At 49.1% G+C, this 12,257-nt stretch overlaps 4 protein-coding genes across 4 annotated transcripts; 3 read left to right on the top strand and 1 right to left on the bottom strand.

Annotated features, from left to right (window-relative positions):
- The first annotated feature begins 249 nt into the window (after positions 1-249).
- FOXG_18751 (uncharacterized protein) lies at positions 250-3,093 on the top strand. Its single transcript, XM_018398886.1, has 2 exons — positions 250-408; positions 465-3,093. Exon 2 carries the CDS (start codon positions 1,557-1,559, stop codon positions 1,986-1,988), a length of 432 nt encoding a protein of 143 aa, XP_018238675.1. The 5' UTR covers positions 250-408; positions 465-1,556; the 3' UTR covers positions 1,989-3,093.
- On the bottom strand, positions 2,601-2,759 carry FOXG_18752 (uncharacterized protein; the record flags this gene model as incomplete). The annotated part of the gene is made up of 1 exon (XM_018398887.1): positions 2,601-2,759. The coding sequence occupies one exon, from the start codon at positions 2,757-2,759 to the stop codon at positions 2,601-2,603; it is 159 nt and encodes a 52-aa protein (XP_018238676.1).
- A 1,350-nt stretch (positions 3,094-4,443) lies between the features above and the next one.
- FOXG_04144 (sulfate permease SutB) lies at positions 4,444-6,980 on the top strand (the record flags this gene model as incomplete). The annotated part of the gene is made up of 5 exons (XM_018382039.1): positions 4,444-4,702; positions 4,771-4,916; positions 4,963-5,503; positions 5,561-6,270; positions 6,366-6,980. 5 exons carry the CDS (start codon positions 4,444-4,446, stop codon positions 6,978-6,980), a joined length of 2,271 nt encoding a protein of 756 aa, XP_018238674.1.
- A 2,972-nt stretch (positions 6,981-9,952) lies between these two features.
- On the top strand, positions 9,953-11,378 carry FOXG_04143 (uncharacterized protein). Its single transcript, XM_018382038.1, has 3 exons — positions 9,953-10,348; positions 10,399-10,831; positions 10,880-11,378. Exons 1-3 carry the CDS (start codon positions 10,069-10,071, stop codon positions 11,160-11,162), a joined length of 996 nt encoding a protein of 331 aa, XP_018238673.1. The 5' UTR covers positions 9,953-10,068; the 3' UTR covers positions 11,163-11,378.
- The last annotated feature ends 879 nt before the right edge of the window (positions 11,379-12,257 follow it).

Here is a 12,257-nt window from a genome sequence, read left to right as displayed (position 1 = left end):
ACCAAGATGTCGTCAAGTAGTCAATTAGTTTCGAACTTTAGATTGGCTTCAAGTATTATTCCCACTCTTGACGCGCTGTCCATTCGGTTGTCTCAATTTCTGGTGCCCAGTCCCATTCACCTTGGCTGGATCAAGAATTCTGTACCTGTCTCCACCCATCACCAACTCCCCGAGAGAGGCTCGGCAGTCTCGACTCCCCGTGAACTCCCCGAAATAAAGTCACGGACAAATGACGGTCCTGAAATTGGACGCGCCTTGCGCCGCGTGAGGGAAAAATTCTCTTCCAACTTCACATCAACATTGTGAGACTGTCGACCCACGACAGCAGCACCTACACCACGTACACGCAACTCCGAGGCACGACAAGATGACCGGGATGGACGAATACCGAATGTCACTAGGGACGTGGTATGTGGGTCGACGCAATTAAGCATAATGAACTCTGCTGACATGGGAACATCTAGATTGTCCAGATTGTTGATCAGTTGCCCCATAGCATACGGTACCTCCAGTAGCCGACCGATATTCACGCTGACGATCACATCGACCTGTCATCTATCGACGTAATAACATTGTCGCGACAAATGGAAAAGACTCGCCTGGCCGTCTTTCACCATCGCCGTGGCTTTCGACGCAATTGACTATCGAGATGAGATGTCTACTGGCTTGCCACCTTTGATCGATGACCTGTCTCGATTCCACGGGCGATAACCAATAGTGGCAGGTGGAGGTTCAGCTCACAATGTCGTGCCCAATTGGAACCTTGACGAATCAATCAGAGAACGAATCTCGCAAGCCCACGACCAACCACGACTGAACCTAATTACGTCTGAATTGGAGTTGGAAATGCAAATCCCACGTATAAACTCGACTATGTCTTGATAACCTTGCAGTCGCTGGCAGGGTTGTGTGCCGTATTGCCGAATAGGTGCCTTGCCAAGCTCCCAGAACAACGGGATGTGCTCGCGTGCATTTGATGGCGCCGCTTGAAGGATGCATTCCCGGGAGAAGCAACGGCTGCGCTAGAGGAAGACGTGGGAGTCGCTTGGCAGGGGATCAAGTACCGTGTACAACGAGAGTGAGCTCTACCGTACCTCGCTCAAAAACACACCGAGCTAAGACGGATCCAAATGCACACTCCCCGACACTAGACCACCACCATCCAACTGGACGACAAGGGTAGATCTGGGTTGTTCCTCCCACCAACCGCAGCGAGATGGATTAGGGCGCAGAAAAAGTGCTGGATAAGCTTACCTGATGGCGCGCAAGATCTGGAAATATTCGCCATGGGACCTGGATCGCAAAGTGCGATGTGCAGCACCCTGAAACTGTCGCAAATTCGTCAACGCATGGACAAATTCGATCATCAAAGGAACAGAAGGACCGACGACGACAGCCTTGCAATAGCAATCCCCTGACCCTCATCTACATTAGCTCAAACACCACGTTCGCCAAGGCAAATTGTTATCGAGATGGCCAAGACAACAAGATGGATGGGTTGACGGATTTTGTGCCGGGAGGCGTCGCCTTTCGTGGGGGACCAAGCCGGAAGGCTTATGATCCTGAGCGGGAGGGATGAGGTGAGGCCTTGGCTGTACATTGGCTTCTTGATCAAATCATTCGTCCAAAAGCAAGCTGGACCGTCGGGCGAGCCCCGATGGTCCGGAGCATGGATTCTTGTTGGATCCAATGAGACATGCAGCAGTGACAAAGGGGGAGACTGTCAACGACGTTACTCCCAGCTCGCGTGCCTGCGTGGGTGGGGGACAAAAGGGGCCATTTTTGAGCTGAAACAGCAGACGCAGCCGGCGACCACGGGACAAATCTGTTTCGATCTCGTAAGAAGAGGCGGGAAACGACCGACGACCCAGCGATGGCCCGAGAGTATTACGCGGAGAGTGTTACGATGGTCTCTGTTGCAGCGAGGGAAGCAAGCTAACACGCGGCCACGATCGCCCAGATTGGAGATCCGTGTTACCTTGAAATGAGAAAAGACACATGCAACGCACTAATATGAGCAATATGGAAGGGTCTATTGCGTCAGATAAGATTTCGGGCTTGCCATATTGCACCATGCCAGTGCGTCGACTTGCAACTTGAAGCTATTAATCGAGAGCTGGCAGCTTCACACACGACTCGGAAGATCGGCAACATGTATCACGGTCAAGCTGTCAATCTAGAGCCTCTTTGACTCACAGTAGCTGTAGTTTATTCGAGTCTAGACCTGATGTGTGACCGCGCAACCGCAGCCTTGGGAAACTAAGTTGTCTCGGTGCACACTCACTTCGAGAGACAGCATGGGTTGGGCGCTGGACCAGGGGTGGTGGAAATTGACGAATGGACGAACAGGCAAATGAGGATGGATGTGCACTTGTTACTGGACTCCCCGAAAATAGGGACCCATCTTGAATCCTCAGCCGTAGAGCATGGGTGTCGTGATGGTTGAGCAATAGTCTCACCAGAAGCAGTTCTGGACTACATGGAGGGCTCTGGACTTTCATGATAAAGTTCGGAGATGAGAGATTTGTTGCTTTATTGTGGACTTTGTTCTGCAGCAATACCGGCATTCGCGATGTGATATCGAGTCTGATGAAGGTTATTCAAGGTCCCGTAACGCCAGGGACGTTAGCACCGGTAGCAAAGGGGAGTGGGGCCGAAGCGTTACGGGGAGTTGGGGTATGGGCCGATGAGGCCATCATGATGAATATTGGGTCATTGAAGAGATTGGACAGCGAAAAAGTCTTCATCTGGGCGACCATTTTTGATACAGCATTACTCCCAATAAAGGGTACCGAAACGACGTAATACAGGAACGAGAAATTTGAGAGTCCAAAAGCTCATCTCCCCGAGAATGGAAGCATGCATGGAACAAAAAGCTCTCATGCCGGTAACGGCGACATAAACTTCCAAGACAGGGGTACCTGAGCTACCTGACCAACTCCCCGAAGGTCCCTGAAGGCTGAAGGATCTTGATCAGTGCCCTCACCCACTGTAAGCAATGGATATCAACACGCTACACAATAAATATGGTAATTCACAACATCTTTCACGCTCGATTTCCTCCGTGTCTCGATGGGATGAGTTCATTGACCATTTCTAATCCAATGATGATCTCACTTCATCATCAAAGCTTCTGCGGTTTCAACTCCACTATTCCGCAATGGGAATAACGCCTGCCGCTTAGAAAGCGGAACTAAACTGTTAACGGCTTTAGATCGAATGGCGCAATCGGGGACCATATCGTCGCGAGATCTAGCAGGGATTTTTCTCTTTTCATGAACTTTGAGCGTGGTAATGCAAGGTCGCATAATATTCACAGACTTTTGTCATTTCGCTCATTATTACTCACAAAGCATCAGAAGCCTCGCAAAATGCAAACTCTGAGAGACTACCATTCTTTGAGAGACGAGATCTCGCCACGGAGACGACACGAATGTTGGTGGAGTTTTGGCGGAGCTGAATTGGGATAGTGACAATTGCATGCTCAGATCCTGGTCAGCACGCAATGGTTCTAATGGAGCCCCGGACGCACAGCTTTTGCCGCAAACTCCCCACGCTGCCTCCATCAATTCTGCAGCTTGACGCGGTACAAGACAAGAGAGCTTGGGGTGTGAAGGAAATGACACACCGCACGAGGGTCCGAGGAGACCTCAAATGTGATCCCAGCTCACATGTACAGGCTACAAAGGATACAGGCATTAACAGTAGCGCCCAGAGCTTTTGGCGTTCGTCGATCCCTGTTCAATCACACAGTGAGACTCTCATCTCCCCGCTCGCAAAAAAGAAACGTCGTGGCATTGGACTTGGGCCGTGGTCACGATTGCATGAAGCCTGAAAAAGGGCTGAATTGAGAGGAAATGACACTACCGCGTGGGCCAGGCCAGACCAGACCAGGTCCACGGAACGATAGCGACAGCTTAGCAATTGACTTCGCAAACAATACACACGCCCTTGGGCTCGGATCGCCGCTGGTGGTCAGCCAGTCCAGTCTAAATTTATATGTGGCCCTTCCTCGCCTCTTTCTTCTCGATTATCTCTCTCTCAACCTCGCTCCCACTTCTCAATTCCCTCAACGGGTCTTAACCCCATATATATCCTACAGATCGACTCGATCTGGCTCACCCTTTCATCCTGAAGACCCTCTGATCCTGAAGACCCAAGACCTTCAGTCGTCATAGCTACCTCGACTACTTGTCCTAACTAGGAGAAAGTCTTGCTAGCGCTGCATCACACCCCCGACCGACCGAGCGACAATCCGACTCAGGGACCCACGGCACGTCTTGACGACTCAAATACCCACGTTGTGCCATTGCTGATCAACCTTTTTGATCTCCCCGTTCTCGCATACCTACTCAAGAATCTTATTTCATCTCCCTTTTCCCATCGTCTTTTTTTTGAGCGTTGTCCTTTTTTCCCATTTGACTTTGCTGTTGTTGTTCCAACATGTCTCAACCAGGCAAGAATTCTGCCAAGACGGCCTTGGAAAAGTTCATCGGCGCCGATCACACCGAACCCGAAGAGAAAGCGCCTTCAATCTCCAATGCCGACCTTTACATCGAGGAGGAGCCTACAGTTGGTGAATTTCTTCGAGAAATCACACCTAGCGCCCGTGCTGTTGGAGAGTACTTTTACAACCTCTTCCCGTTCTTGTCATGGGTTGGAAAGTACAATTTGATCTGGTTCATTGGTGACTTGGTTGCTGGTAAGTCAACTCCCCGGTGCTGTTACATTCTCGGGGAGACTCTGTTCGCTGACATCAACTCCCCGCAGGTATCACTGTTGGTGCTGTCGTTGTTCCCCAGTCTATGGCCTATGCCCAGCTGGCACAGCTTCCCGTCGAGTATGGATTGTACTCATCCTTCATGGGTGTCTTGATCTACTGGTTCTTTGCCACATCCAAGGACATCACCATTGGTGTAAGTACTATACATATCTATTGACCAACTTTAACTGACTCTTCAGCCCGTCGCTGTCATGTCCCAGGTCACAGGTAATATCGTTCTCAAGGCTGCCGATTCCTTGCCCGATGTTCCTGGTCACGTTGTCGCCTCCGCCCTCGCGGTCATCGTCGGCTCAATCGTCACTTTCCTCGGTCTCGCTCGTCTCGGATGGCTCGTTGAGTTTATCCCTCTGCCTTCCATCTGTGCTTTCATGACTGGCTCCGGTGTCAACATTATCGCTGGTCAAGTCCCCAAGCTTATGGGCATCAAGGGTGTCAACACCCGTCAGGCAACCTACCGTGTGATCATTGACACCCTCAAGAACTTGGGTGGCAGCAAGCTCGATGCTGCTATTGGTCTGTCAGCCCTGACCATGCTCTACCTGATCCGTATTTTCTGCAGCACCATGGCCAAGAAGCAGCCCCAGCGCGCTAAGCTGTACTTCTTCATTTCGACCTTGCGAACCGCCTTTGTCATCCTGCTGTACGTTGGTATCAGCGCGGGTATGAACATCAACCACCGCTCCAAGCCCCGCATCAGCATTGTCGGCGACGTCCCCAGTGGTAAGTTACCACGTCTCACAATTGACAATTGATCCAGTAATTGACTAACTCGTTCAGGTTTCACTCACGCTGCTGTCCCCGAGATCAACACCCCCATCATCAAGTCTTTCGTCTCTGAGCTTCCCGCCGCCGTCATCGTTGTCTTGATTGAGCACATCTCCATCTCCAAATCTTTCGGCCGTGTCAACAACTACGTTATCGACCCCTCTCAGGAACTCGTCGCCATTGGTGTCAGCAACCTTCTCGGTCCCTTCCTTGGAGCTTACCCGGCTACTGGATCTTTCTCCCGAACTGCCATCAAGTCCAAGGCTGGTGTCCGAACTCCCTTCGCTGGTGTCATTACTGCTATTGTCGTCTTGCTTGCTCTCTACGCCCTTACTGCTGTCTTCTTCTACATCCCTAACGCAGGTCTTGCCGGTGTCATCATCCACGCTGTCGGAGATGTCATCACTCCTCCCAAGGTTGTCTACCAGTTCTGGCGCGTCTCCCCCATTGAGGTCATCATCTTTTTCGCTGGTGTACTCGTCACCATCTTCAGCTCCATTGAGAACGGTATCTACACCACCATCGCCATGTCCGCTGCTGTCGTCGTCTTCCGTCTCTTCAAGACCCGTGGTCGCTTCCTCGGTGTTGTCCGTGTCCGAACCATGAAGGCCAACGTCAGTGACGGTACCTCCAGCCCTGGATCCGTTGACGAGGGTGAGGGTTCTCTCCGAGCTGGCTTCCTTCCTCTTGATCACGGCAACGGTGCCAACCCCAAGGTCGTCGTCCGTACTCCTTAACCTGGAGTCTTCATCTACCGATTTGCCGAGGGCTTTAACTACCCCAACGCATCTCACTACCTTAACCACCTTCACCGAAGACCATCTTCAAGGAGTGCAGACGAACTAACCCTGCTCTTCTGGGTAAGCTTGGTGACCGTCCCTGGAACGACCGAGAGCCCCGCCACATCAAGGCTGTTGAGAACGATGAGCGACCCATTCTGAAGGCTGTCGTCCTCGATTTCTCCAGTGTCAACAACGTCGACGTTACTTCCATTCAGGCTCTGATTGATGTTCGCAACCAACTTGACAAGTTCGCTGCTCCTGAGGTCGTCGACTGGCACTTCGCCAACATCGAGAATCGATGGACCAAGCGTGCTCTGGCTGCTGCTGGCTTCGGTTTCCGCACTCCCCGCACAAACCATGATGGTACCGGACAGTGGAAGGCCATCTTCTCCATTGCCGACCTCGGTGGTGACGACAGTGCTGCTACTGCTGCTGCTCTCGATGAGAAGGCCAAGAGCGCCCCTGTCAAGCAGGACATCGAGGCCGTCGACGATTCTATCAACAGCATTGGCTCCGAGAAGGGTGTCTCAAGAGACCCAACTAGCGCTCGTCTCATTGCCGTGCAGGGCCTCAACCGACCTTTCTTCCATCTTGATTTGCAGGAGGCCGTCGACGCTGCCGTTTCCGCCGCCGAGTTGAAGCAGCACTAAGTTGGCTATTATTACATATTAATCGTTGTCTATATGGGTATCATGGTGTTTCATGGAGTTTTAATTCGTTAAAAGATTTGTCATGATGGAATCAAATCGCCATAGAGGTTGTGAGGCGATGTGTCTATACCCGATTTAGTTTTTGATGTTGATCTAGTTCTAGTGTTTACATATGGGAAGATGCCAATGGTGAAGTTGTCCATGGCTTATGAATGACAATGACTCATCACTTTTACATGCATGCCTTTTGCTCGTGACTGTCGCAAATAATGAAGAACTTGAGAATATACTGAGTGCAGCCTGATAACCATCAGATTCCTAATAGGTACTGGGAGTGATTAAAACCTCTTGATCTGCCCTCAATGCTTGCTGTCAGATCTCGGTTCCAAGCCTTGCCTTTGATGTCATGTGCCAAGCACAAACACAACCATGCACGAGGATGGTGTGATCATTGCAAGACAAACAAGAAAGCAGTCCAAGGTCAAAGGGTGTTCAACTTCCCCGCTTGAACGAGATACATTACCATACATGGAGCTTCGTAAGACCCGGAAACTGGTCACTTGAGCAATATAATCACTCCTACCTTGGAATCGGTACGTGGCGTGCGTGGAAGCCTCGAACTCTTGACCGACTACTCTAAACGGCGCAATATCACTTCCAAGGACAGATCACTACGAAGCGAAGCTGCCAAGGTCACGGGAGATTGGATAAATAAAAGAATCGCTAGAGTGAGCTGGTTATCGTACAAGCAGACTGTCCGTCATGACTTTCTTCGCAATCCGTCTTAATCTCGCTGAGCGGTGACTCCGTAATATCGCGCCGGGTTACATTCCGCCAAAATCGGAACTTTACAGTTATGCGTCATGTTGCAACAGTTACAGTGCTGTTTCGTTGTTGCCATAGGTCCTTGAGTGAATTGCTCACAGTTAGGCAACCCAGGAACATGTGAAGCGCCACAAAAAAGAGCATATTAATGACAAGACTGCGAATGGGAAAGTGAAGGCTCTCTAGCTTACTCTGCCACCGTTTAAGTTGATTAGACGGATGCAACGGACTTTCAAAGCCGTGGAAGAAGTTTATAAGGGTGCTCCAGGAGTAACAAGATCCTATCTCCTGCTGGATAGGGACTCTTCGACTGAGCCGGAACGTGGCTAACCATCTGGCAAAAGGCCATTCCCGGAAGATTTCACTGTGGATTATACACTATACAAGCTTTGGTGTTGGGTACTTACCACCCTCTTCATCAGATGAAAACATCCCCGGGGCGAATAGCGATGCAATATTGACTGAACTTATCGTCATTAGGGATAAGAGAACATCCTGGCCATCGGCAGACCGAGTCCTAGACTCGAAATTCCAGAAAGAACACGTGCTTCCAGAAAGTATCCCGTAACTCAGCGATGAACATGCGCTCCTCCAGATCCCGATTGAACTTCTTATTGAATGTAAGTCCATGAGGAATAGGTGACACGTCGCGGATAGATCGACTCAACCAAGGCAGCAAGGAGCCCATCTTGTTTGGATTTGGAAGAAACTTGATGAGTTGAAAGAAGCCAGTTATAGTCAACATTGGGAGTCTACGCTTTCTTCTATCCCTGGAGAGATAGACGGAAGGTACCGTCCGACTACCTCATAGATATGTGCTTTCCCACTTTCGGGCAGGCAACTGGGAGGACGTTACTTGATAGAGTTGCTAACTCCTTGCTATCTAAGGTTTGGAGAGTGATATTTTTAATTGATAAACCAGACAGCTGATGCTTGCATCGTGCACCTTACCTCGCTGTATGAGGAGGTACTTGGATAATTCAGCACCATCACCTGAGAACGCAACAATTTTGAATAGTGACGAGGACGGGGACGCCAGGTATGTATGTTCATAAGCTGCTGTGCATCAAGGTAACAGGAACATTGAAAAACTATATAAGTCTCATGGTATTTTTGGTATTGGAACACGAACTCAACACATCGAATGGAAATGAAGTCTTTAAAAGTTATATGTGGCATCTTGTCCCCGGATGTCGGATGAAATTGGCCTGTATCGTTCAAGTTACCCCTGACGCCAGAATGGTTCAAGTTATGGCATGATATCTATGTCTATCGTAACTTATCGTCAGTCCTTAACAAAGCTTCGGAGACTAACTGCTAGTGGTGCATATCCGGCACTAACTCCCACTACTGATCCAGGCTTCATGCGTAGTCAAATTGAAATCGAGATGATTCAATGCGACTCTCAAGACCATAAAACAAATCCATCCCAACTCAGATTGACGAGAATGGCAAAGGATTCAAGACCCTGAAAGTCTCACTGCATGACATCATGTCCGCCGATCGGAGACAAAGATTTCTATGGCGAAACCTTCTATCAGGAATTCTAGAAACAAAATCGTCATGGATCTTGTTAGTACACGTGGAAAATACTTCCGTGCCGAGGCAAGCGGCTCCGCCGTGCTCCACTCTTCACCGGGTCCGTACCCACCGAGAGCGGTCCGAGAATCCATTTTCAACGGTTGAATTTTATTTTGAGATTACAAAGCTGGGGACAAGTTACGTGAATGATCCGAGGACCTGAAACAAACGGTCAGGGCGGATAAAGATAACGATGTTTCCGAAGTAGGTATTAATAGCAAGGGGAGATGTTAAGCGACTTGTCGGTGAAGAATCATCATTGCCAACGTAGTAAATGTCCGAAAGAAGAGAAGCATCAGAAGTTGGAGAAGATGCTAGATTAGTCTCACCGGAAATAAACATCCCAAAATATGCAAAACTTGGATTGCGAAAATGTCCATAATGACGGACTCTTCGCTAACCCCGATATCAAGGCAAAAAGAAGCTTTCACATCCCCACTTCGGTCTCTTTCTTCAGGCTCATTCCAAAGTCAAACCCACAATCCGTGCTTCGCGTGGTCGGCCAACTCGATAAGGAAGAGTGCCCCGGCCGGTCCGATAGCCCTATGTAACCGTCGCTATCGCCAACCGTTTTCTATATAAAGTCAAGCCCAGAATCCCCCCTTCAAATCGAACCATATACCCCATCTTTACACAAAACTCTATCTCTATATTCCTACATAACCTACATAAAATCGCAACAATGGTCTCTTACAAGGTCTTCCGAGGAACCCCCGAGGGAAAGATTGTCTCTGACACCGTCGAGCGTGAGCTCCAGAACCACGAGGTCTTCATTGAGACAACACACTCTGGTGTTTGTGGAACGGATAAGCTCTACCAGCCCAGTGGAATTGTCCTGGGTCATGAGGGTGTTGGAATTATTCGTGAGGTTGGATCGTCAGTCAAGAACGTCAAGGTTGGTGACAGAGTTGGATTCGGATACACACATCAGATCTGCGGCTCTTGCGACAACTGCTGTACAGGTAAGGACCCAATATACTTTGAATTACCCATGGTACTGACTCTGCAATAGACCTCGACCAGTACTGCCGTGAGCGTCAAATTTATGGTTTCTCTGATACCGACAACGGTTCTTTCTCCTACGGTGCTATCTGGGACTCTAAGACTGTTGCACCCATTCCTGATGGATACGACTCTGCTGATGCGGCCCCTCTCCTCTGCGCGGGAGCCACTGTCTACACAGTCCTGACCAAGTACGGTCTCCGCTCCCAAGATAGAGTCGGTGTTATGGGCATTGGTGGCCTGGGCCATCTTGCCATCAAGCTCGCTGCTGCCAAGGGAGCTCACGTCGTTGTCTTCTCTTCATCCGAGTCCAAGAGGCAGGAGGCCCTGGACTACGGTGCCTCTGAATTTATTGTCTTCAAGTCTGGAGACGAGGCTCCTGAGAACTTCAAGCCCGTCAAGCACTTGCTTTTGTGCGGTAGCGCAAATGTTGACTACAGCAGGTATGTTCACCGCACCAACACTTGGTTTGTCATAACTAACAAACGCAGCCTCGTTCCTCTTGTTGATACCGACGGTGTAATCTACCCTCTTACTGCCGCTCTGGAGTCCACTCCCGTTCCCCTTACCTCGCTCTCCCTCAAGGGTATTCGCGTTCAGGGCTCTCTGGTCGGCTCTCGCGACAGCCTTCGCAAGCTTCTTGACTTCGCTGCCAGGAAGAACATTAAGCCCACTATCATGACATACCCCCTTAACGAGGAGGGCATTGAGAAGGCTCTGCACGATTTGAAGGAGGGCAAGGTTCGATACAGAGCTGTCCTTGTCAAGGAATAAAATGGTTTACGTGTTGAAGAAAAATAGCGATTTTGGAGCTCAGATGTGTTTTTAGAGACAAAAGCGAGGTTGAAGGATATACCAATTTGTAAGATTACGAATTTGACGAAATTGACGTTGGTTATTGTTGAGCTAAACCGTTTTGATCCATTGGAGTTGTCGTGATTCGGTGCAGATTTCGTAAGGTGGTGACGAAACCAGATACGCGGTGAGGAACTTTTGTAGGCTCGACGCGGTCAGCTTCTTATCCCACCAAACCAAAACCGTCAAACTGAATATGCATATTTACGTTTATTTTACAAAAGATTCGATCGGTATCTATCAGGAGAGATAGTAATTTGCCATAATCGAGACTGTGTGTAGCGCCAGTGATGAAGTGCATTGCTGGTTTTGCCTAGGTTGATGATAGAGCTTGAGTGTTATTGACAGGAGAACAGGAGTTTGTAGGTCATAGTAATGTAATAGCCAACGTCCATCTATCATTAAGAAAACACACCGAATTTTCTTTGATTTAAATATTGGATATATTGAATATCTATCTGATCTGCAATTCAAACAAGATGCAGTCTATCATTCCCTATTCCTCCCTGTAAGACGGCGTAAGCTTATCCTGTCGTTAGTTTCACCAACCAATCAACTCTTTTCCCCGCAGTTGAATCATAGATGAAAACGTAGTCACCCACGTAAGCACCAACTGATTTAGGCAATTTCATCATTGGATCTTAACATGAGATAACCAACTTGCCTTATGTGTCTGATCATGATATGAATGTCCCTGGCCCCGTTGTGAAATTGAAGAGACGACTCAGCCACAAGCGCCATGGATGCTAATTCTTCACTAAACGTTCTGCCCGAAACCGATTTTGGCCCTTCGGTCTCAGGAAAGATTTTGATATTAACTGTCTTGTTTGAGCTGTTATGCTATCGATTGTCCCATCTGTTTTATTCTTTGTTCTTGCACCACAGAGACTGTTATGGCTGAAAAGGGAGCCGAGAAAGATTGTTGTATAATCACGTCTTCTCATCAAACTGGTTTGTCTCCTGAGGCCGTAGTCAGGATAACGCTGACGATACACCAGGGGTTGATCACCATCT

The sequence above is a fragment of the Fusarium oxysporum genome, chromosome 4, assembly GCF_000149955.1.
Source record: "Fusarium oxysporum f. sp. lycopersici 4287 chromosome 4, whole genome shotgun sequence".
NCBI classification, from domain to species: domain Eukaryota; kingdom Fungi; phylum Ascomycota; class Sordariomycetes; order Hypocreales; family Nectriaceae; genus Fusarium; species Fusarium oxysporum.
Note: the sequence above shows the minus strand (reverse complement) of the source record. Positions and strands in the feature narration are given on the sequence as shown.